Source organism: Neofelis nebulosa, chromosome 9 (genome assembly GCF_028018385.1).
Source record: "Neofelis nebulosa isolate mNeoNeb1 chromosome 9, mNeoNeb1.pri, whole genome shotgun sequence".
NCBI classification, from domain to species: Eukaryota; Metazoa; Chordata; class Mammalia; order Carnivora; family Felidae; genus Neofelis; species Neofelis nebulosa.
This window is the reverse complement of record NC_080790.1, coordinates 120,122,958-120,144,819: the sequence shown is the minus strand read 5'-3', so window position 1 is coordinate 120,144,819 and position 21,862 is coordinate 120,122,958. Positions and strand designations below refer to the sequence as shown.

At 55.3% G+C, this 21,862-nt stretch overlaps 1 protein-coding gene and 1 long non-coding RNA gene across 2 annotated transcripts in view; one reads left to right on the top strand and one right to left on the bottom strand.

The window, feature by feature from the left end:
* The window catches only part of TGM2 (transglutaminase 2), a 30,997-nt gene extending 14,757 nt beyond the window's left edge, over positions 1-16,240 (top strand). The window contains exons 5-13 of the mRNA XM_058685571.1: positions 497-625; positions 1,683-1,860; positions 5,446-5,581; positions 6,277-6,380; positions 8,188-8,430; positions 10,395-10,670; positions 14,205-14,365; positions 14,929-15,065; positions 15,785-16,240. Of these exons, the coding sequence (XP_058541554.1) occupies positions 497-625; positions 1,683-1,860; positions 5,446-5,581; positions 6,277-6,380; positions 8,188-8,430; positions 10,395-10,670; positions 14,205-14,365; positions 14,929-15,065; positions 15,785-15,935 (1,515 nt within the window). The 3' untranslated portion in view covers positions 15,936-16,240. The remainder of the gene's footprint in view (positions 1-496; positions 626-1,682; positions 1,861-5,445; positions 5,582-6,276; positions 6,381-8,187; positions 8,431-10,394; positions 10,671-14,204; positions 14,366-14,928; positions 15,066-15,784) is intronic.
* Positions 16,241-17,165: 925 nt separating this feature from the next.
* On the bottom strand, positions 17,166-21,280 carry LOC131485741 (uncharacterized). Its single transcript, XR_009248986.1, has 2 exons — positions 20,457-21,280; positions 17,166-20,031 (listed from the first exon to the last, which is right to left on the bottom strand). It is a non-coding gene; the product is annotated as an uncharacterized LOC131485741 (long non-coding RNA).
* Positions 21,281-21,862: the final 582 nt, after the last annotated feature.

The following is a 21,862-nucleotide window of genomic DNA, read 5'->3' as shown; positions in this document are numbered from 1 at the left end:
CAGTGGAAACGGGAGTCATAAGACTAGATTTATATATATAATTGACCTCAGTTCCAATCAGAGCAGTGTGTGGGGGTGGGGTGGGGGCAGGAGAGGAATCTCATCAGCTCTGCAGGGTGAGTCAGGCCTTAGGGGAAGTGGGATATTTGGCAGAGCAGAGATGGGAAAGGGGCGGTGGCAGGGCCTGAGGTGACTCTGAGGAGAGGGACGCTCCAGGGACACTGTAGTTTCTACTCCAAATTCCCAGGACCCCCCTAGCCAGGCTCTGAATGCAGGCACATCCCCTTCCTCCTTCTCACACTTTGTCACTGTCCCACCCCACCCCGTCCCGGGCCAGACAAAGCTGGCATCACAGAGATGTGGCAGACCCAGCCTGGACCTCCCTAGTGCGAGAGGTGGACCAGAGAGGACGTAGAGCTGCAGAGCTTCAAGGCAGGCTTCCCGGAGGAGGTGACTTCTCATTTCCCTCATCCTCCTCTTGTTTCCTACAACACAGTTTGAAGACGGGATCCTGGACATTTGTTTGTTGCTCCTGGACAAGAACCCCAAGTTCCTGAGGGATGCCGGCCGCGACTGCTCCCGCCGCAGCAGTCCCGTCTACGTGGGCCGGGTGGTGAGCGGCATGGTGAGTGAGTGGCTGGCCCGCCCCGGGGTCGAGGCCCACGATGGGCCCCAGCGGACTCCTCCCTTCCTGTGATATGGAGGCTGCACTCCGCACTGGGCTCGGTAGGGGAACTCTCAGCTAAGAGTGCGTGTATTTGGAAAGGCAGGATTTACACCAATAAGGGTAATGTCGTGTGGTCCCTAACTCACTCATTCATTCATCCACTCATTCAACAAATAGTTACCAAGTGCCACCTGTGTCCTAGGCACTGGGGAAACAGCCAGGTATAAGCCACGTATGGCCTCTAAGTTCATGGAGCTTATGTTCTAGTGGGTGGGTGGGAGGAGACAGAAATGTCATTAACAGAGACATTAACAGAAATGTCAAGTGAACGAGGGCACAATCCTAGACGATAACGCACGTGCTGAAGGAAGCCAGAGGGTGTGAGGGGGTCTAACTGCGGAGTCCAACTTCGGGGAGGAGCTGTGGAGGCCTCCCTAAGTGGTGATCCTTCAGCTGATATAGGAACTCGGAGACGAGCATCCCAGGCAGGGGGCAGTTTGTGCCAAGGCCCTGAGGAGGGAAAAACTTTGGCAGGTTCGAGGAGCAAAAAAAAGAGGCTGGTGCTGCCGGAGTGGAGTGAGCAAGGGGGTGCGGGGTGCCCGACGTGGGCAGGGGTTAGACCACGCAGACCTCATGGACCCCGGTCGGGAAGCTGGATGATATTCCCAAGGCAACGGAGTTTGAGAGGAATGACACAATCCGGGCAGGGGCCAGAGGGGGTCTTCGTAAAACTCAGATCACCTCTTATCACCCTCCTGCCACCCCATGGACAAGTTCACATCTCCAGCGTCACCTTCGTAACCTCGACCCCTCTCCACCTCCTCCCTTCCCCTTCTCTGTCTCCCACCTGGGGCTCCGGCCCCAACCGTCTCCCACATACCGGCCTGTCATACCTTGGTATCTTTGCATGGGCTGTTCCCTCATCCTAAACTCCCTTCCCTGCCTTTCCCCACGCACTGAACTCACAGCACCTGCTTCCCAGGCTCAGTCCCTCCGATGACCCCGCTGGTTGTAGGTCAACTGCAACGATGACCAGGGCGTGCTGCTGGGGCGCTGGGACAACAACTACGGGGACGGCATCAGCCCCATGTTCTGGATCGGCAGTGTGGACATTCTGCGGCGCTGGAAGAGCTCCGGCTGCCAGCGTGTCAAGTACGGCCAGTGCTGGGTCTTCGCGGCTGTGGCCTGCACGGGTGAGCTGCACGCTGGATGCAGGGAGGGCTCTCCAGTGGGAATCAGCAGCCCCCAGTTCTGGTCCTGCTTCTGCCTCCAACACCACCAATGTGCCGTGTGGCCTGGAGTCAGCGGCTGTCCCTCTCCGGTCCTTTGTCCAACAACTAGCCCTCAGGTGGTCATTGGGACCAAGGGATGTCATTTAGGAGGCAGCCTGGGCTCAGGGTTGACGATGCGGGCTTTGGAGCACACCCGAATTAAATATCCCCAGTAATAGTCACCTGCTCTGTGACCTTGAGCAAATGACTTCTTTCTGAACCTCAGTGTCCTCATCTGTAAAATGGGGGTAAAAGGACCTATCTCCTACGGGGGTTGATATAAAGCTGCTCAGCAGAGAATTCGGCCTAGGGCAGCTCTCAGTAAATATTAGCTATTAATAGCTTGACAATAACAGCAATATCAATGTCAAGAAAGAGAAGGCACTTTGTAAAATGCAGACGAGGAAAGACAAAGCAACGTAAACCCAAGAAGTAAAATGAATCTTTAAGAAATCTTAAAAATTCGAGCCCAGAAAATGTTGAAGGTTGTTCTGGGTTGAGGATGGTCCGTATGGGAGTGGATGAGTAGCCTGAACCAGTTAAAAACACAGACACTGGATCCATGGCCTGAATTCAGATCCCAGCTCCACTCTATCCACTGGGTCCCCGGACAATCACGACCTTCTCTGAGCCTCAGCTCTGCCACATGGGACGTAACAACAGTGCCTTTATCCTGGGGCCACTGTGAGGATTGAAAGAGTTAACATGTGCGAAGTGAGTGAAATGATTTCAGATGCATAACAGTAATAACAGTAATTATTTATCTCCTGCTGTATTATTCTCACTACAATTACTGTGCAGCTGTCATTTCTTAGGCTCAGGAAATCTAAGAGGCGGGTCCTGGTTCCCAGCTTCTCTGACTCCAGGACCAGGCCCCAGGCCCAGAGAAGGGCCTCTGGGAGCCCCAGCGCTGTCCTCCACACCAGCAATCTGGAGGCCGTGTGGCCCGGGCTCCCAGCTGGGCTGTCCCTGCTCCCCCTTCTCCACGGCCACACCACCCGTGACTGCCAGCTCCTGGGACCTATGCGTTCCCTTTTCTTGTGCAATCCCAGACCCCTTCCTCTGAGGGGCCCGCGGGTTTTCTGGAGACACATCACCAGCCATGTCCTGGGTCCCCCAAGCTCACCTTGCAGACACCTCCCTCCCCTGGGCTGTGACCTCCGGAGGGCTTAGCTGTGGATCTTGTGCTGGACCCCTCTCTCCCCAAGGCGAGGGCTGAGTCTGGGTCCCTGCAGCCTTCTCCCAGGCCTGGCCTGTGACAGAACCGGGGAAAACGGGTTCTGGCTTACGTTTGTGCGCAGGCCCTGGGGCCTCTGCCGGGAGCTGCAGGTGGGTGGGGGGTGGGCGAGGCCCAGGGACTCCCCTGGGGTCGGGCTGCCTGTTTGGAATCCCAGCTCTGCCTCCGGCCCCTGGAGGGGTCCTGGGTGGGCTTGGGCAAGACAGCTGGTGTCTCCAAGCCTGTTTCCTCACCTAGAAAAGGGACACAATGGTGACTGACCAAATTCACAGAGAGCTCTTAGGACCCGGGCAGATGTCACTGGTTCAGGTCAGGCTCGGGTTTGTGGAGGAAGGTGGGATTCCTCAGCTGGATCCTGGAGCATTTTTGGAATGTCCACGAGTCAGCCAACGGTGACTGGCTGGGCATTTGCAGGGACGGGCACCACTGTGCTCTTCTGCCCTGGGCACCGGGGCAGACGATATGGCCCACACCCACTGTCTCTCTGAATCACCACAGCGTTCCCCCAAAGCTGCTATTTATTAGCTCCCCGTAGAGGAGGAAATGGAGTCCCGGAGACCGGAAGTGGCTGCCCAAGGTCACACAGCTGGTGAGCAGCACAGCCAGGGTTGAAACCAGGGGTCCTCGGTTCTGGGGCAGCCTTGCGGCCTGACACTGTGATGGTGAGACCTCTTGGGACACTGTCTCTTGGACACCGGTGGCTCCGTGCTCCTCAGGGACAGGCCTCCCCCCATGTCTGGTCTATATTCTGAGGCCTGTGATGTGGTGACGGGGCAAGGTCCAGGGTTGGGACACCAGCCTCTGCCAAAGGGCAGCAAAGAGCCTACTGGCCAGGTCCCAGGACAAGCAACCAGGCTGGAGGCAGAGGATAAGCACTGTCCTTCCTCTGTCCCCTGCCAGGGGCCCTCGTGTCTCCTGGCCAACATCCAGGGCCGTCCCAGAGGCTCTTGTCCGGCCTGATGGCGGGCCAAGGGCGACAGAGCCAAGGTCACATCCTGCCCCCTCACCCCCACCCTCTATCTCAGAGACTCGGTCTCAATCAAGACTAAAAGACAGAAGTCCCCCAGGTTACATTTAGTAAGGCTTTCCTCACTTTTTAAAAGAGATATTTACTTTCTTTATCCCACCCCGAGAATATGTTACTTTCACAAAACACATAAAAAACACAGGAAAAAATGAGGGAGTGAGAAGACACCCAAAATGCCATGTGTCAGGAACACCCTGCCCTCTCAGGCATGAATCGTGCCCCCGGCTTCCCTCCCGGCCAGCGGCTGTCCTGTCACCGCAACCTGGCCCCTCCCCCGCCACTACGACCTCTGTAAACCGTGCCTGGGCGTGAGCACAGGGCCCTCTTCTTCCCCGATGGTGTCCCAACGCGACTGCCGGCCCTGCGTGCGTACCCCAACCCCATGTCGTAGAGGAGGACACAAGGCCCGGAGAGGTGGGGGGACTGGCCTCGGCTCATGCAGCCCACAGCAGCTGGGGCTTGAATGGAAGCCTCTCCCTGCTCCCCACCCCCACCCCACCCCGACACTTGTTCCCTTCTCTGCCTGCTTCACTGTTTGCTCCCTGCCCTGAATCTCCGCGGTTCCTTTGCTCCTTCCCTTACCCCCTTCCTCCTCTCCTCTCTCCACTTCATGCATTTGACAAAATTGTCTGTGCCAGGCCTGTCCTGGGGTCTGGGCACCTAAAGGAAGACAGATCCCTCGCTGCCCTCAGAGGACTAGTTACATAATCCCTCACACGCCCTTAGGTTGAGAATGACGATAAATCCCCAGTCTTGCTACGAATACAAATGAAACAATCTAAACCTGGCGGGTGGCCTTCCAGGCTGAGGGAACAGCATATGCCAATGCCCTGTGGCTGGCGGGAGTGTAGAGAGTGCCAGAGGGACAGCAAGTGTGACCGGAGTGAAGTGTGCAGGAGGCGGTCAGGGGCCAAACCTTGTACGGCCAAAGGCCACAGCCCGAAGTCTGGCCTTGACCTCAGCGGCCATAGGGAGACATCAAAGGCTTAGCAGGGGAGTGTTGATGTCAGACTTGCATTTTGGGGTCTTCTTCTGTTAGCTGTGATGTGAAGAGTCAGAGCAGACATGGGGTGACCGGCGAGGTGGGCACCACCATCCAGCTGAGGGGATGACGCCCGCTCTCACTACCTAGACAATGGGTACAATGCTGCCTGGGATACAGATGGGCATGTGGAGGCCCAAAGCAGGGCAGATGTCTCCAGAGCCTAATCCCTCTCTCCATCACGTCCTCCTCCCACCCTAGTGCTGCGGTGCCTCGGCATCCCCACCCGAGTGGTGACCAACTATAACTCGGCCCACGACCAGAACAGCAACCTGCTCATCGAGTACTTCCGCAACGAGTTTGGGGAGATCCAGGGTGACAAGAGCGAGATGATCTGGTGAGCTGGGGCCCAGGGTCAGGGGTAGAGCCCACTGGGGAGGGTCCCGCGGAAAGGAAAGCCGGGAAGACTTCTCGGAGGAGGTCACATTTGAATTGGGTTTCAAAGTTGAACAGTATTTGGACAAGGGGGAACAGGACTTGGGGAGGGCTCTCCAGGTAGGGCCCCAGCAGGAGCAAAGGCCAAGAGGAGGGAAAGTCATGAAGTGCATGAAAAGGTGTCAGGGGATTGGGTTTTCAGGAGTCTGGAATGCCAGGTTAGGGGGTCTGGGCTTGCCTCCCAAGGCAACAGGTGCAACAGGTTGTCACCAAAGTCTTCATACTTGGAGAGGGACACAGATGACACCGGAGAAGCTGACAGAAGGAGGCTGGGGTGTGTTCCAGGTGCACAGGGATGAGGCCTGAACCGGGGCAGAGCCCTTGGGCTGGAAAAGAAGGGACAGCAGAGAAGTGAGGAGGTCCCATCAGCTGGACTAGAGGAGCCACCGAAAGCGGAGGATTGTGGGAGGGGGCGATGACAGTGACTCCGGGGTAGCAGCGAGCACCTGGCTAGGGCCCAGGGGAGGAAAAGCAAAGAAGGGTGTCGGGGACACCCTGGGTTCAGCTTGGGACAGGCAAGTGTGGACTGCCCGCGGGAGGTGACAGTGAAAGTCTGAGTTTGAGTCCTGGCCAACGTTCGCCTCGTTTCCCCAACAGGAACTTCCACTGCTGGGTGGAGTCATGGATGAGCAGGCCAGACCTGCAGCCGGGCTACGAGGGGTGGCAGGCCCTCGACCCCACGCCCCAGGAGAAGAGCGAAGGTGGGTGGGTGTGGCCGCCTTCCCCAGGCGGGGAAACTGAGTCTTGGGGAGGACTCCCCCACAGTCACTTGGCCGGTGCTAACCCCAGTGTGGCTGATTCCAGAGACCCCTGACTAGCCCGCACGAGGGTGGGGGCCCTCCGTTGACCGTGTATGTAATTCACACACGTTGTGGCAAACAGAGATTATGAAAAAGCACAAAGAAAAAAAAAATCAAATCGCATCTTTGTCCTCTTCCCCCGCAGAGGAAGTATCATTAACGTTCACACACAGCTTCTAGTAATTTTCTATTATATACTCGTGTGTATGTGTGTGTGAGAGAGAGAGACAGAGACAGAGACAGAGACAGGGAAAGAAAGAGGGAGAAAGAGAGACAGAACGCCACAGCAAAATCGGGTGAAACCAAATGGATCCTTTCTCAGAAGCATATTTTTTTTTAATTTTTTTTTTTTAACGTTTATTTATTTTTGAGACAGAGAGAGACAGAGCATGAACGGGGGAGGGGCAGAGAGAGAGGGAGACACAGAATCGGAAACAGGCTCCAGGCTCCGAGCCATCTGCCCAGAGCCCGACGCGGGGCTCAAACTCACGGACCACGAGATCGTGACCTGAGCCGAAGTCGGCCGCTTAACCGACTGAGCCACCCAGGCGCCCCTCAGAAGCATATTTTTAAATGCATAGAATATATGACCCAGGGTAACAAAGAAAAGCAATTACACCGAGACAAGAGTTATCAACGTTTTTTAAAAATAAATTTATGATATAATAATATATGCCTTACATAACAAGATTTAGGGGTGGAGATAGTAAGGTCCATTATGTACTGGTAGAGATGCATAGAAGTGATATTTCCAGTTATCTATGACAACTATAAGGCGAGATATAAATATCTGTGGTCCTTATGGCTGACAAGTCATAAGTGCATCTAAGACGATGGTTTGTCTGCTTTCACAATCGAAGGAAGTGTTATCAGAATTCAGTGAAGATAAAGATGTGATTTTTTTCCCATCCAAGTTCACGGGCCTCTGAATTCTGTTTGCAGCGCTTTGGGGGTCCTTTGGTCCCTGCATTAAGATCTCGGGCTGCACGTGGCCTTTTGTCTTGGTTCCATCACTTCTCCGTATATCGCCGGCCTTTCTCGATCAGAGAGTTTTTGGTGATTTTAGTTTTAAATTAATATTGCTGCGTTCCATCGAATGGATATACTGTGGTATAGCTACCCAGCCTCTAGCCCTCAACCTTTAACTGTGTTGAACGGTCAGAAGCAGTTGTAAACCCCACGGAGATAAACACCCGGCTCTCCTGTTCATTCGGTCAACGTGCCCTCCCCGAGAATGTTGTTGGTCCCTGGCTACAGGTCTCTGCGCGGGCAGGAAGCAAGACAGACACACTGCCTTCTGCCGTGTGGCTCCCTCATCGCCTCGGGACGCCTGGCGACACGCTTCTATTTTATTTATCAGACCCTTACATGGCATTTAGCATATGCAAATCCTCATTAGCTGGGTACAAATATCCGCACATAAAACAGGCTTAGGGAAGGGAAGTAACTTGCCCAAGGTCACACAGCTAACAAGAGACCAGCTGAGATTTGAACCCCAGAGGCCGGGCCGGCTCCAGAGTCTCCACTCTTCATTCTTAGTCACTGCTGCCTTCCCAGAAATGGAGTCCCTGAGTCAAAGGGCTGGATGGTCTTGGGATTCTTTGCTACATGTGGTTGAAATGTGGGAGGTTTGAGAGGGTGCCACTCCCCCCCGCCTCCCCTTCCCCCCCCCACTCAGCCCACCGTCTCCCCTCCTCCCCCCAAACAGGGACATACTGCTGTGGGCCCGTTCCAGTGCGTGCCATCAAGGAGGGCGACCTGAGCACCAAGTACGACGCTCCTTTTGTCTTTGCTGAGGTCAATGCCGACGTGGTGGACTGGATCCGGCAGGAAGATGGGTCCATGCACAAGTCCATCAACCACTCCCTGGTCGTGGGGCTGAAGATCAGCACTAAGAGCGTGGGACGTGACCAGCGGCAGGACATCACCCACACCTACAAGTACCCGGAGGGTAGGTGCCCTGCTCCTCGGAGCCTTCAGCACCGCCTTGCACACAAGCAGCTCATTTCACCAGCCAGCGGGCTTGCATGGGCACGCGCACACGTGCATGCACCTGCGTTTTCTTTGGCAGCCTGTGTACGATAATGACCTATGGGTTACTCTCCATTTTACTTTTTTTCTTAAAAAAAAAAAAAGAAAAAAAAGCACACCGGGGGGGCACCTGGGTGGCTCAGTCGGTTGAGCATCCGACTTCGGCTCAGGTCACGATCTTGTGGTTCACGGGTTTGAGCCCCGCGTCGAGCTCACTGCTCTCAGCGCAGAGCCCCCTTCGGATCCTCTGTCCCCCTCTGTCTCTGCCCCTCCCCTCCTACCCCCTCTCTCTCAAAAATCCATAAAAATTAAAAAAAAAAACTTTAAAAAAGGAAAAAGCACCCTGGGAGACAGTGGTAGACGATTATTCATTTAGGAAAAGAATTCTGTATTCCATAAAAGGATTCCATTTGGTTTTTTAAGCCTGGCTTTTTTGGCTGCTTTGACTCAAATAAATCTGAAGGGATGACAGTTATGTAGGAGAGGCATGCATCTGAACAGCAAAATTAATGACATCTGTGCTGTTTATTAACAGTATTTATCGTAGTGGCATCTACAACTGAAAATGGGCAAATCCCACTTTTTTTTTTTTAATTGCAACATATCTGGCCTAGAGAGGCTTGAAAGTCCAGAGGGCCAAGGAAGAGAGATTACAGGAACTCTGTAGTGTTTATTCATGCAGTATTTCACACACGGCTGGGGAGGTGAGTGTGACAATAGACGGGTAAGGAGAGAGAAATGAAGCAAGAGAAACTTAGAGAGCTTCCGTCAGAGACAAAGAGGAAACTGCTTTCTGCATCTCATGTTCAATCAGTAGAGGCAAAAAAGAACACAGCTTATGTTGAAAATTGCTTTTGAGCACATCCAACAGCCAGTTCAACACAGTAGATGTTTTCTAAGCATCTACTGTGTGCCAAGCACAGGGTGTCTTCACAGAGGTCACAGATACCATTGCCCCTGCCTCCATCTGACTCCCACGGACTTTCCAGGGCTGGCTGGGGGTGTGGGTGATAAATGGCCATGCCTTAGCCGGAAGGGACAAAACAGAAGGAAAGGGTGCTTTCCCTGGTCTCTGAAAGGTCTAGAGCTGATGGTTGGATAGGAGACATAGATACGCACCCAGCGACACTGGGGACAAACCTAAAAGGACCGGGGGGGGGGGGCGGGGGCGGGGGGGAGTAAATAGTGCACCAAGAAGGGGAGCTCCACAGGTAGGGAAAGGGAGGGAAAAGATCTCAGGCAGAAGTAATCCCTGTGCAAACACTTGGAGGGGAGAAAGTTTGCATTGTATTACTGTTTACTACCCACCGAGCACTGTTATAGGCTTTGGGTACGGCAAAAAGAGAAGTAAAATACACTCTTCGTCTTTGAGCAGCTCAAGAGGGCAAGTACATAAAGAGAAAGCAACTTGGTTAAATAAAAAGCATGATAGGGGCGCCTGGGTGGCTCAGTCGGTTGAGCGTCTGACTTCGGCTCAGGTCATGATCTCACGGTTTGTGAGTTCAAGCCCCGCGTCGGGCTCTGTGCTGACAGCTAGGAGCCTGGAGCCTGCTTCGGATTCTGTGTCTCCCTCTCTCTGCCCCTTCCCTGCTCACGCTCTGTCTCTCAAAGATGAAGAAACGTTAAAAATTTTTTTTTTTTTTTTTTTTAAAAAGCATGATAGGTGGGGCGCCTGGGTGGCTCAGTCGGTTGAGCGTCCGACTTCGGCTCAGGTCACGATCTCGCGGTCCGTGAGTTCGAGCCCCGCGTCGGGCTCTGGGCTGACGGCTCGGAGCCTGGAGCCTGCTTCGGATTCTGTGTCTCCCTCTCTCTCTGCCCCTCGCCCGTTCATGATCCTTGGTCCTTATTTCAGCTCTAATGGAGCTCTCTCCTCCCTCCTCACAGGGTCCCCAGAGGAGAGAGAGGCCTTCAAGAGGGCCAACCACCTGAACAAGCTGACTACTGATAAAGAGAACACCGGGATGGCCATGCGGATCCGCGTGAGCCAGAGCATGAGTATGGGTAGCGACTTCGACGTCTTCGCCTACATCACCAACAACACCTCCGAGGAGCACGCCTGCCACCTCCTGCTCTGTGCCCGCATCGTCAGCTACAACGGGATCCTGGGGCCCGAGTGCGGCACCAAGGACCTGCTCAACCTTTCCCTGGCGCCTTTCTCCGGTAAGGCCCCATGTTCCTGGAGCACTTACTGACCACCAACCCGCAAGGCACGAGGCCGCATCCTGAGCGCTGGGCATGTGCAGTTTTCTTCCCCTGGGTCAGGCCCTGCCCAAGTACTTTGTAACTAGCAACCCATTTCATTCTTCATCGGAGGTGGCTTCTTGTATGTATTGCCGCATCTTTCAGGTGAGAAGACTGAGCACGGAGAGGTGAAGCAGCTTTCCCGAGGCCACACGGTTAGGGGGTGACAGGACTGGGGCTTGAACCCGTGCTCTTCGCAACTGTACTGTTTTGTCCCGTCTCATCTTCACGTGACCTTCGACTGCTTTCCCGGACTCTCTACTGCCTGCTTCCAGCTAATTCCTTCCCTCTGCCACGGCCCCTGAGAGCACCTCCCGGTCTCCTCTTTATCAGCTAGCTTGTTCAGGGGGTTGGCCCTCCAAACAGTGCCACCTCCTGGTTTCTCTATCTCGGGTCCCCCATAGGCACTCCTGGAGACTCACGCCCAGAGCAGACTGTCTATCAGGGTCCCTAAGAATGGGTGAAGCCCTCAGGGGCAGAGCCAATGGCACCGGAGGTGGGTCCCAACACTCACGGCTGCCCAAACACATGTTCCGAGGCCAGCCGGACCTGGCTTTGCCCCTGGCCTCCCCCACCTTCTAGATGTACAAGCTTGGACAGGGTGAGCATGCTCTCTGAGCCTCCAATCATACTTATCAGTCAGGGGGTCAGTAACACGTCCCTCCCGATGGGCCACTGTGAGGACTGAAGGAGACCCTGTGCTCAGGAAATACCTGGAAAGTGTAAAACTGATCATGGGGAGGCAGAGAGGCCTTGTGGGTCTGTCCTGAACACCTGCCGTGCCACACGATGGCCTCAGTGCCGGGCTCCACGGGTCCTGAGCCCCTGCCAGCCTTGATGGCATGCAAAGGACCCAGCCCTCACCTCTGCATCCGGGCCCCGAGTGTCAGGGGCAGGGGTCCATCCCTGTGCCGTGGCCAGGACCCCCGAGTTCTGGTCCCCACCACTCTGTCAATGGGCCGTGGGCTCCTGGGTATTTGTCTTCTCCGTTCCAGGCATCAAGTTCCCCACTCGCACAAAGGCTGGCTGGTGTTTGAAGAGTCGCGCCAGCCCCTCTGTGTGAACGTACACCCGTCAGGTTCTTCTCATGCTCAGAACCACTTGAAAGGCAGGAAGTGTCTTTCCTGGAATGTATGGCACGAGGTGAACTGCAGCCCGGGCCAGGGATGCCAGAATAACTTCCTTCTTATTGAGTCACCCTTTGCCTCCCAGTTACCATCTGGGCCCCTGCAGCATTGTTCTTCCAGAGCTCAGCCAAGCCTGTCGGTGTTTCTCATCATCCTGGGGATGTGGTCACAACAGAGCGGTCCATCCCACCTCGGAGACCCTCCCGCTCCGTGAGGGGCACAGCCTGCAACGGGGAGTGGGGGAGGGGGGGAGGAGAGGAGAGGCCCTGTGTGTTGTCCTCAGGCTGCAGGCCCAGTCTAGGGTGCCTGACCAAGGCCTCCAATGCCAAGCTCAGCTGGAGATAGCCGCTTTGGTGACCCCACACTTTGGCCGCCTTGCTTGTTATTCTTTGATGATAAGATCTAGGGACTTTCCATGTGCTAATTAATGTACAGGAAACCAGACGCAGGACAGGGAACAGAATCCAGTCATCCCCACCCTTGCCTCCTTGCATTGCTTCTCTCCCTTCCCCTTCCTGCCCCCACCCGCCCTCTCTCCTCCCCTCTCCCCTCCAGGTGGGTCACTGGGAGTGCAGCCACTGTGGCCTCTGTGACCACGCCCAAGGTACCTTCTAGAACAGGGCAAGTCATGTAAGGAATGACTGAGACTGACCACACAGGTTTTCTTCTCTCAGCCATCATCTGGCCCAAGGCCAAGGCCTTGGTCCCTGGTCCCACCCTAGCTTCAGCCTTCTGGAAAAGTCAACAGTTGGGACCATGTCCTCTAAGTTCCTGGAGGGCAGTGTTTTCCTTCTTTCCCGTGTACCTTTCCAGAGTTTCCAGTCAGTTCCACCAGGCCCTGACCCAGGGATTTTCACTGCTTTCTGTCTTTTTTGGCAGAAGGCTGGGGTTTCTTGCCCCACGTCATCCGCTCAGAGGTTGGGGCCGATTCACCCTGGGATTGAGCAGCTGGGGCGCGGGGCACGCTGGAGCCTAGACCTTAACTGGCAGGGAGAAGGTGGTTGTCTGTCGGGCCCTCACAGTCCTACGGATGCCCTGCAGGGAATGTCTCAGCGGTGCTCCTGGGCCCAGTGCCCCCCAACCCTCGCCCATCTCAGGTCTCCGCCAGAGCCCTCAGTAGACAAGAATACCTAGCCGGAACCGAACAAGCATGACTTGGCTTGTATTCATTTTTGCCAGTTACCTTCTATTTATAGTACATGACCCTGGTTTGCCGCACAGAACGTAAAGTGCCCCTAAGCAAGAAAGGTTGAGAAGTATAAAGCGAGTGGACGGAGAGAGAAACAATGTGCAATTGATGAGGCAATACTCAGATGTATAAAAAGTTCCGAGACTGGCTGGAGCCTAGTGGGGGAGGGAGGGGACAGATGGCGGGAACAGAGCGGCATCTCCCATCGTGGCCCTGCGACAGCCAGCGAGGAGAGGTTGGCTGGGCTCCCCTGAGCCCCAAGCCCCAAGCCCGGCCCTCCAGCGCTGCCCTTTCACAGGGGGAGTGGAAAAGGATGGCCACAGTTCTCTGCGATGAAAGGACAAGCATTCAGTGGACCAGCCTGTGGATTCTCAGCCCTGGGCTCCTCGCACTGTTCTTGCCTGCCTCCCACAAGCCGACCCCTAGTGCCCTGGTGCCTCAGTGGCGTCAGAGAAATGGGGCTAGAAACTACACTTCACCTCGCTGCCGAGGGAGGCGTCGGCCCAGCTGGCTTCTTTCTCATCTCGTCATCACTGTGTGGCTTTTGCTCTGAAATGACTTTTGCCCTCAGCTCCTCCCAGCCGGTGCCGCTGTCCCAGGGAACAGAAGAGGAACAGAGAGGGGAAGTCACCTCCCCGGGCTCACACAGCCAGTCAGCGGCCGAGCTGAGCCAGGGCTTCCTTACTGGCACAAGTGTTTCTTCATCTGTAAAATGGGTGCAATCCCACCAACTTCATGGAGGGAAACTGAGGTCCCGAGAGGTGAAGCGACTCGCCCGGCATCGCCAGTTAGCAAAGGCGCAGAGGCGAGATTAGAACCCAGGCCCGTTGGAGCTCCAACACGTTCCCTACCAGCCGTTCTGCCTGCACCGTCCCCCCCCCCCCCGCCCAGCTCCTCCCTGGGAACCCCACAGACCAGCCGTTCTGCCTGCACCGCCCCCCCCCCCCCCGCCCAGCTCCTCCCTGGGAACCCCACAGCCCGGGCAGGTGGGGGAAGGGGGGGATCTGCCCATTCGTTCACTAGTTATGTGGCCTCAAGCACATTCTTTCCATTCTCTGTGCCTTGTGGAGATGCTGTCGGAGAGGTGGGGGCCATGATTCAGCAGTCACGAGTGCTCTCCCCTGTCCCCTCCTGCAGAGAAGAGCGTTCCCCTTCGAATCCTCTACGAGAAATACTGTGACTGCCTGACCGAGTCAAACCTCATCAAGGTGCGGGGACTCCTCACTGAGCCGGCTGTCAACAGCTACCTGCTAGCTGAGAGGGACATCTACCTGGAGAATCCAGAAATCAAGATCCGGGTAAGGGCTTGGCTGGGCAGGGTGTGGGGGGATGGGCGGGGCCCCAGGACAGGATCCCAAGATCTCTGATGCCCCGGGCTTCCTCAAATCCTAACTTCGTCAAAGGAAAGCATCGTGAAGCCAAAAGAATTTGGGACGCAGACTTCTAGAAATGAATCCTAGAATCCCAGAGTGGTAGGGTGGTGGGATTTAGGGATCTCAGAACCATAGACCCTTGAAAGCTAAACTCCTAAGGTAAGATCCCCAGGCCCCGGGGCCCTGGTGGGGCAGGGAAAAGCACAGACCCTAGAACAAGGGAGGCACTTTACATATCCCCCCAAGTCGTGTGGAGCCTCGCTACCAGTCTGTGAAGGAGACCTGGGCAGGTACCAATATCCATGTTTCCTAGATGAGGAAACTGAGGCACAGAGGCGGGGAGTGATCATGCCAGAGCTCAATCGAACAAGGAGCCAAATTGCAGCGAATGCAGAGATGGCCCAGCCGGGACTCTGCCTGCCCTGGAGGGGCGCTGGGCCCCTCTCCCTCGGTGCTGCCCCTGACACCTGTCCTGTACCCAATTCCAGATCCTGGGCGAGCCCAAGCAGAAACGCAAGCTGGTGGCTGAGGTGTCCCTGCGGAACCCGCTCACCACGCCCCTGTCAAACTGTATCTTCACCGTGGAGGGGGCCGGCCTGACCGAGGAGCAGAAGGTCGTGGAGATGTAAGGACCGGTCACTCCAGCTTGGGGGCCTGGGAGCACAGGGCAGGTGCTAATGGAGGGGGGGGGGCGCCCTGCCCTATAGCTCCCTCCTCTCATCTCCCACACACCCGTGTGTCCACTCCCAACCCCCTTAGGGACACTTGCCACCCCTGCACCGTCTCTGAGCACCCACACCCCTCTAGCTGCTTTCCAGGCCCGCGTCTTCACAAACCTCAACCGGTAACACATTCAGTCACTAAGCGCCCGCCTCTGGACACACGGGTCCTCCATTCACCTTGAATGTGTACCCGTGTGCCCTTGTGGGTGAATCCTCATAGGGACATATTTGCATATGTGCACGTGAGCGTAGACACTGTATTTTTACTTTTCTGGTGCAACGTAACTGACACGCAGTGAATAACACAAATCACGTACGTACAGCTCAGTGCATTTTCACACGTGTGGCCCGCCGAGCATACCCACTCTTACCCCCAAGCACGCACACACACACACACACACACGGGCCCCTCTTCACGCAAGAAGCAGATGGCCCAGGCTCTTAGAGAGAGGAGAGTGGGGCCTGTTTTATTCTCATCGTACGTGCACGAGGCCCCCTCGTACGTGCACGAGGCTCCGTGCGAAGTTCTCAGTAGACGCGTGTCATCCCTGGCCTGACCCCGCCACGGGGACCAGCCCGGGCCCTCCCCCCGTCCTCACCCTCTTGCTCGTTCCCTCCACAGCCCGGACCCCGTGGAGGCGGGGGAGGAAGCCAAGGTGAGGGTGGACCTGCTGCCACTCCACGTGGGCCGCCACAAGCTCGTGGTGAACTTTGAGAGCGACAAGCTGAAGGCCGTGAAAGGCTTCAGGAACGTCATCGTTGGTCCCGCCTAGGGGCTGGGTGCCCGGTCCCACCTCAGCCAGCTGAAAGCCCCCAGCTTGACCCCGATTTTTGTTCCAAGCTAATGAGCAAAATTTGCCCCTTCTTGGGCCCCAGACCTGAGTCTGTGGGGACTCTTTGGAACGGAATGTATTCCTGGCTCCTCTTGTGGTTCCCCACCTCCCTTTACCTGTGAAGATTGTTCTGTGCCTCCACAGTGGGAGCCAAGACTGGCTGCCTGGGCCTGGGGTGGGGGAGGAGCGGCGACCCATGCCTCCCTATGGAGCCCAGATGCCACTGAAAAGCCACTGACTACCCATCCTATTGTTTGATTTACTCCGGCGCCCCTTGGAGCGAAAGAGAGACCGTGCCCACTGACCAGATCCCAAAGGATGCACAGGCCCCGGAGCCCTTGGGGAGACCCAGAGCCGGCACAGGTGGAGTCCCAGGAAAGGCCAGCCCCGAGTTCCCTCCACATTCCGGCAGGCCTGGCCCAAAAGTCCCCCCCCCCCCCACCGCCATCGTGAGGTGCCTACTATGTGCCAGGCACGCCCTGTCTTGCTGATGCTCACGCGGCTGGGAGCTGCTTTCTTGACCAAGAGACTGGGGCCCAGAGAAGGGAGGAGGCCCACGCTGCACCAGCGGGGTATTTGCAAGGCTGGGGAGTAGGAAGACGCTGGGACAGAGCCCAGGACTTCTGACTCTGAGTCCGGCCTCCCGTTCACGGTGCCAGCGCTGACCTGAGAATATCACAGGGACCATTTGGGACCTGATCCAAAAGGGTGCAGTTGGGGTGAGGTGAGGAGGAGAATTGGAGGGGTCTGAGTGCTAGGTTTGAGCCCCAAGTTCAGCCAGCCGCTGCCTTCCCTCTCTGGGCCTCAGGCTCCTCCCTGGGCAATGGAGTGGCTGCACCAGCTCCTGTGCAAGATTCCAGAGCCTTACAGGACTGAGCCTTGAAAATGATAGCAAGCCCTACTCCCTGGTTCCCCGGAGCCCGAGGCCACCAGATGTCTCGGAGAGTGAAACCCTGACCATGACCACCCCCCCGCCCCCAGCCCTGCTTGGGTCCCCCGTCTGTGCCCAGGCACCTTCCTTCAGACCACAGTTTTGGGGAAAAGAGCCCCAGGGGCCCCTGTCCTACCCACGAGCCTGTACACTGCAACGCCTAGACTTCACGAGAACCTTAGCTGCCTGTGCTGGTCACTAACCAATAAGGTTGGCATCTCAACTGCCACCTTTTGGCAGGGCTAGGGCCCAGGAGTACAGCCCCTGCCCTGAGGAAGCTCCAAGAGCCCCTGAGCTGTCATCTCTGACTTTATCCCCCGCTCTCTCCACGTGACTGGGCAGGAAGAGGAACGAGGGAGAATTCTCTATCTGGGGCGCGGTCACAGCCTCCAGGGCCCCGGAAAAGCCCAGCGAGGGACTTGGAGAAAGTCATGCTGTTGCACACGGAACTTTCTGCTTTGCATAGGAAAGAAACACAAAATGAGCCGACATATCTATGTTCTCACAAATGTGCCTCTAATTCTCTTTGGTTTTATAAACACTTTAGGGTTCCAGGCAGGCAGTAGATACGCTTTTGAGCCACAAAGACTGAGCACTGAAATAAAATAGTTTACTTTGCACATTCAAACAAGGTCTGGTCTGGTTCTTTTACACTTTTGAGGAGGGGAGGTAGGTGAAGTCACTCGCATTGCGACCAGCCACCTCCTGCCTAGGAAACTTTCCTCGGTCTTGGCCCCTCCCCCAGGTCTAAACTTGACAGGCATTCGACGTTCTACCCAGTTTGGCTCTGTCTCTAGCTTCTTCTCCCAACAAATCATGTTTGGGTCACGATAAACTTCCCAAAGCCCTCAAAAGACCCTGTGCACCTCTTAGCTTTGGCATGGGTATTCCCTGAGCCTGGGGTGCCCTTCTTCTTCCTTAGCCATCTGGCAAACTCCTACTCATCCTACAGTGCTCAACACCAAAGTCACTTCTTCTATGAAGCCTTCTTAGATTTCTTCTCAGCCTCCCAGAACCCTGGAACATGAACCAATTCAAACATTCATCACAGTGAATTTTGGTTCCATGTTGGTCTATCTGTCCCGCTCCCCATCCTATCTGAAGGATCTCTCTCTCTCTCTCTCTCTTTTTTAATGTTTATTTTTGAGAGAGAGACAGAGTGAGAGTGGGAAAGGGGCAGAGAGAGAGGGAGACACAGAATCTAAAGCACAGAGCCCCATGCGGGGCTCGAACTCACAAACTACGAGATGTCATGCCCTGAGCTGAAGTCAGTCGCTTAACCGACCGAGCCACCCAGGCGCCCGTGAAGTCAATCTCTTAAATGGACTCCAGTGAATGCTGAATTGATAAACCGATGTATTTCAACTCAGGTCCCGTAGGACCAGTGCTTATTTCCAAGAGAAATATCATGTGGGCCACAAACGCAAGCCATGTATGTAACGTAAATTTTTCTAGTGGCCACGTTAAAAAGAGTGAAAAGAAATCAGGTAAAATATGTCTCAATAGTGTATTTTATTTAACCTAGTATGTCTGAAATATTATGCCAACATGTAATCAATCTGGAAAATATTCGTGAGGTATTTTACCTTCTTATTTGCACAGTAAGTCTTTGAAATGCGGTTTCTATTTTACACGGACAGCCCAGCTCAATTTGGACTGGCTGCACTTCAGGTGCTCAAGAGCCACAGGTGGCTTCTAGACTGTGATTCCGAAAGTACGGGAACTTGGTCACCCATCTCATTCCCCACTGACCAGCCACTAATAAATGTTTGTTGATTGAAGAAGCGATAGACGACGGTCTCTGCCCCCAGGGGACGCGTGTTGAAACGCACAGGAAGCGCCTAGAAGAGAAATCGGAACGAAAACATGACATCACACGTTCTAGGTACTGACTCCTTCTGTCCCTTGAAAACTACAACTTGTTCCGGCTTAGATGGCCTGAACATTTTATCAATTAGTGACCAGCTAGAAAACAGAAAACCGCTGGGCTATTTCAGGCTGAGAGGATGAGGGAAATCGGTTCCAAAGGCGTCCGAAGTGCAGGAAGAGTAGAAGGGAGACGGACTGTTACAAGGCAGCTGCCATCCAGAACAGTCCGAGGCCCCCAAGCCAAGCGGGCGCTCACCACCTACTTTCTGGAGGCGCTCTCACCGCGGCCCTGGAACCAGGAGAACTGATGGGAGTCTGTGAAGTCCGCTCAAGTCGGCCTGGCCGTGGCGGGAGGTAGAGGCAGGCTGGCATCTCTCATCGTCCTGCCTTCTCCCCGCTGGCAGATCCCATCCAGAAACTTGCTGGCAAGGGGCTCTGGAAAATATCACGTTCAGGCTTCCAGCCCCCACCGGATAACAGATGGCCAAGCAAGGGAGTGGGGGGGTGGGGGGTGGGGATGGAGTGGAGCCGCTGATGCCTATCCGCTGTTCCCTCTGCTAAGAAGAGCTTTACCATCATCTCTGCCTAAGGAACTCTTAATCAGCCTACAGAACCCTGCTCCAAGGAGGCCTCCTCTGTGAAGTCCTCCTGGACTGTGGCCAATGGCCTCAACCTCTGGTTCCCCGGGGTGTATCATAGGTAGCTTTTGCAATACTCAGCAGCCCGGGTTAGGAACAGCCGTTCGAGTGCCCGGCCCAAGTTCTGGAGCACCCCAAGAGCAGAGTCAGGGCACGCTCCCTACAAGGGGGCCACCGAGTGGACTCGGGACTGTCGACTGGGCCTCCCTCCTGAAAAGCAAAGGCAAGGTGCCTCGGCAAAGCCGGCCGGTGCTGCACAGATTCGGAGGCCTCTCCCGACCAGGCCCCCGTGCCTGTCCCACCCCTGAGAGCTCACTAGCCACGAACCCAGGAAGGAGGAAGGCCCTGCTGTTCGTGTAGGCCCATTTAACAGACAAAGCAGATGATCCTGAGATCCGGCTCCCCAAACCAGGGGAGGCATGAGCCTGGGTCCTTACAGTCCAATGCTGTGCACCGCGCCACGGCAGCTCATAGCCCTGGGGTCGGAGGCCTGGGCTCTGGAGTCAGACGGACGCAGCATCAAAGCCTGACTCTGCCACAGATGTCACGGTGTGGTTTCGGGCAGGTTCTCGGCCTCTCCGTGTCTCCACTTTCTTATCTGTCGAATGGGGACGAGAGGGGGTGTGCTCTCCCGAGCAGTATGCAGGCTCAGTAAAATTGTGCCCATAAAACAGCTGGCTCCCAGCACATTATAATCCTGACAGCCAGCTCTACTCCAGGGTCAGGAACCTTCACGTGCACGGAGTTATTTCCTCCTCAAACAGCCCCAACAGGATGCTGCCCCCATTCTACAGGTTTTATGGTCACAGAGATGGGACTTGAACCCGGGCAGCCTGCCTTCCCCAGGACACACCCTGGCCCAGAGGAAGCCTCATCTGTACCCAAACCCTCCCTTCCCACAGTGTTCCAGGACGAATGCAGCAGAGCCCTTCACACGAGCCCCCACGGTCCTCAGCGGGGATCTGATTGGGTTCATCTTCCCACCCTGAAAAGTCCCTCTCTTCTCCAGCTGCTCTTGCTTACCTTGGATGCCTGCCAGCTCACCCCTCAGGCCTCAAGCCAGCCGAGAATAACAGAACTTTGAGAGATTCCAAAAGGGAGGAGCCTCGGGAGGAGGGCCAGGCGGGTGCCTCCTAAAATCACACGCACCTCGGGGCCAGGACGGGTCAGCACATACCCTCTCCCGGCCTCCCCGCTTCCCTCCCCCACAGGCCTGGGCAGATACACAGACACACACGCCGGGGAGGCTGTGAAGCCTGGAATTCTGTTTCAAGAAGAAAAGCCCAAAGAGGCTCATTAAAAGCAGAAGCGATGAAAAAAAAATGACGGTTCGCCCAGCCTTGAGGACAGGGGATCTATAACGACACACAACACAATGAATCTCACAGACCTCAGGTTGAGCAAAAGAAGCGACCACAAAAGACTGTGAGCTACGTAAGTGCGCTCACATGAAGTTCATGAACGGGCGGAACTCTTTTCCCTGGTGGGGCAGACTGGACTAGAGCGCAAGCGCGATGGGGGCGGGGGTGCGCGTGAGGATGGGGTTTCGATTTCCTTCATCCGGGCACCGCATACACGGGTACGTTCACCTGTCCACACGCACCGGTGGTCTTTTTGCATGTAGGGCTTACTTCGATAAAAGTTCAAAAAAACACAGTGCTCAAAGATTCTAAAATTTTGGGGCGCCTGGGTGGCTTAGTCGGTTGGGCGGCCGACTTCAGCTCAGGTCATGATCTCGCGGTCCGTGAGTTCGAGCCCCGCGTCGGGCTCTGTGCTGACAGCTCAGAGCCTGGAGCCTGTTTTGGATTCTGTGTCTCCCTCTCTCTGACCCTCCCCCATTCATGCTCTGTCTCTCTCTATCTCAAAAATAAATAAACGCTAAAAAAAAAAAATTAAAAAAAAATTCTAAACTTTTTTTTTTTTTTTTTAAAGATTCTAAAATTAAGTCCAAAGGGGGATGGAGAAAAGGGACTTGGCCTCCTGAGTTCTCTCTTTTTCTTCTTCCAGGAGACGAGGTGCCAGTAGGTATACCTCCTGGGGCGATTGCAAGGCTTAAGCAAGATGCTTCGTGTGTAAATACAAGACTGTCGGGGCGGGGATCTTGTGTGTCTCCTTTGCTATGAACAGTGCGTGGCCCCTCAGCCACCAATGGGAGTATTGAATGCGTGGACGTAAACTGTGCTTTTACGATCTCAGCTAATCCTCAGGATGGACCATAGAGATTACCATCCGATTTCCCGGAGGGGGAAACTGATTGAGAGATGTAAAATAGCTTACTCGGTGACCTAGCAAGTTGATGGCAGAGCAGGAGTTAGAATCCAGTTGGCTCTCCCATGCATCCTATGGAAGACTCTGAAAAGTGGAAGGGAGGACTTGGTCCCCAGATCCCAGACACTGGAAGTGGCAAACCTCCCCGCCGTCACCACTCC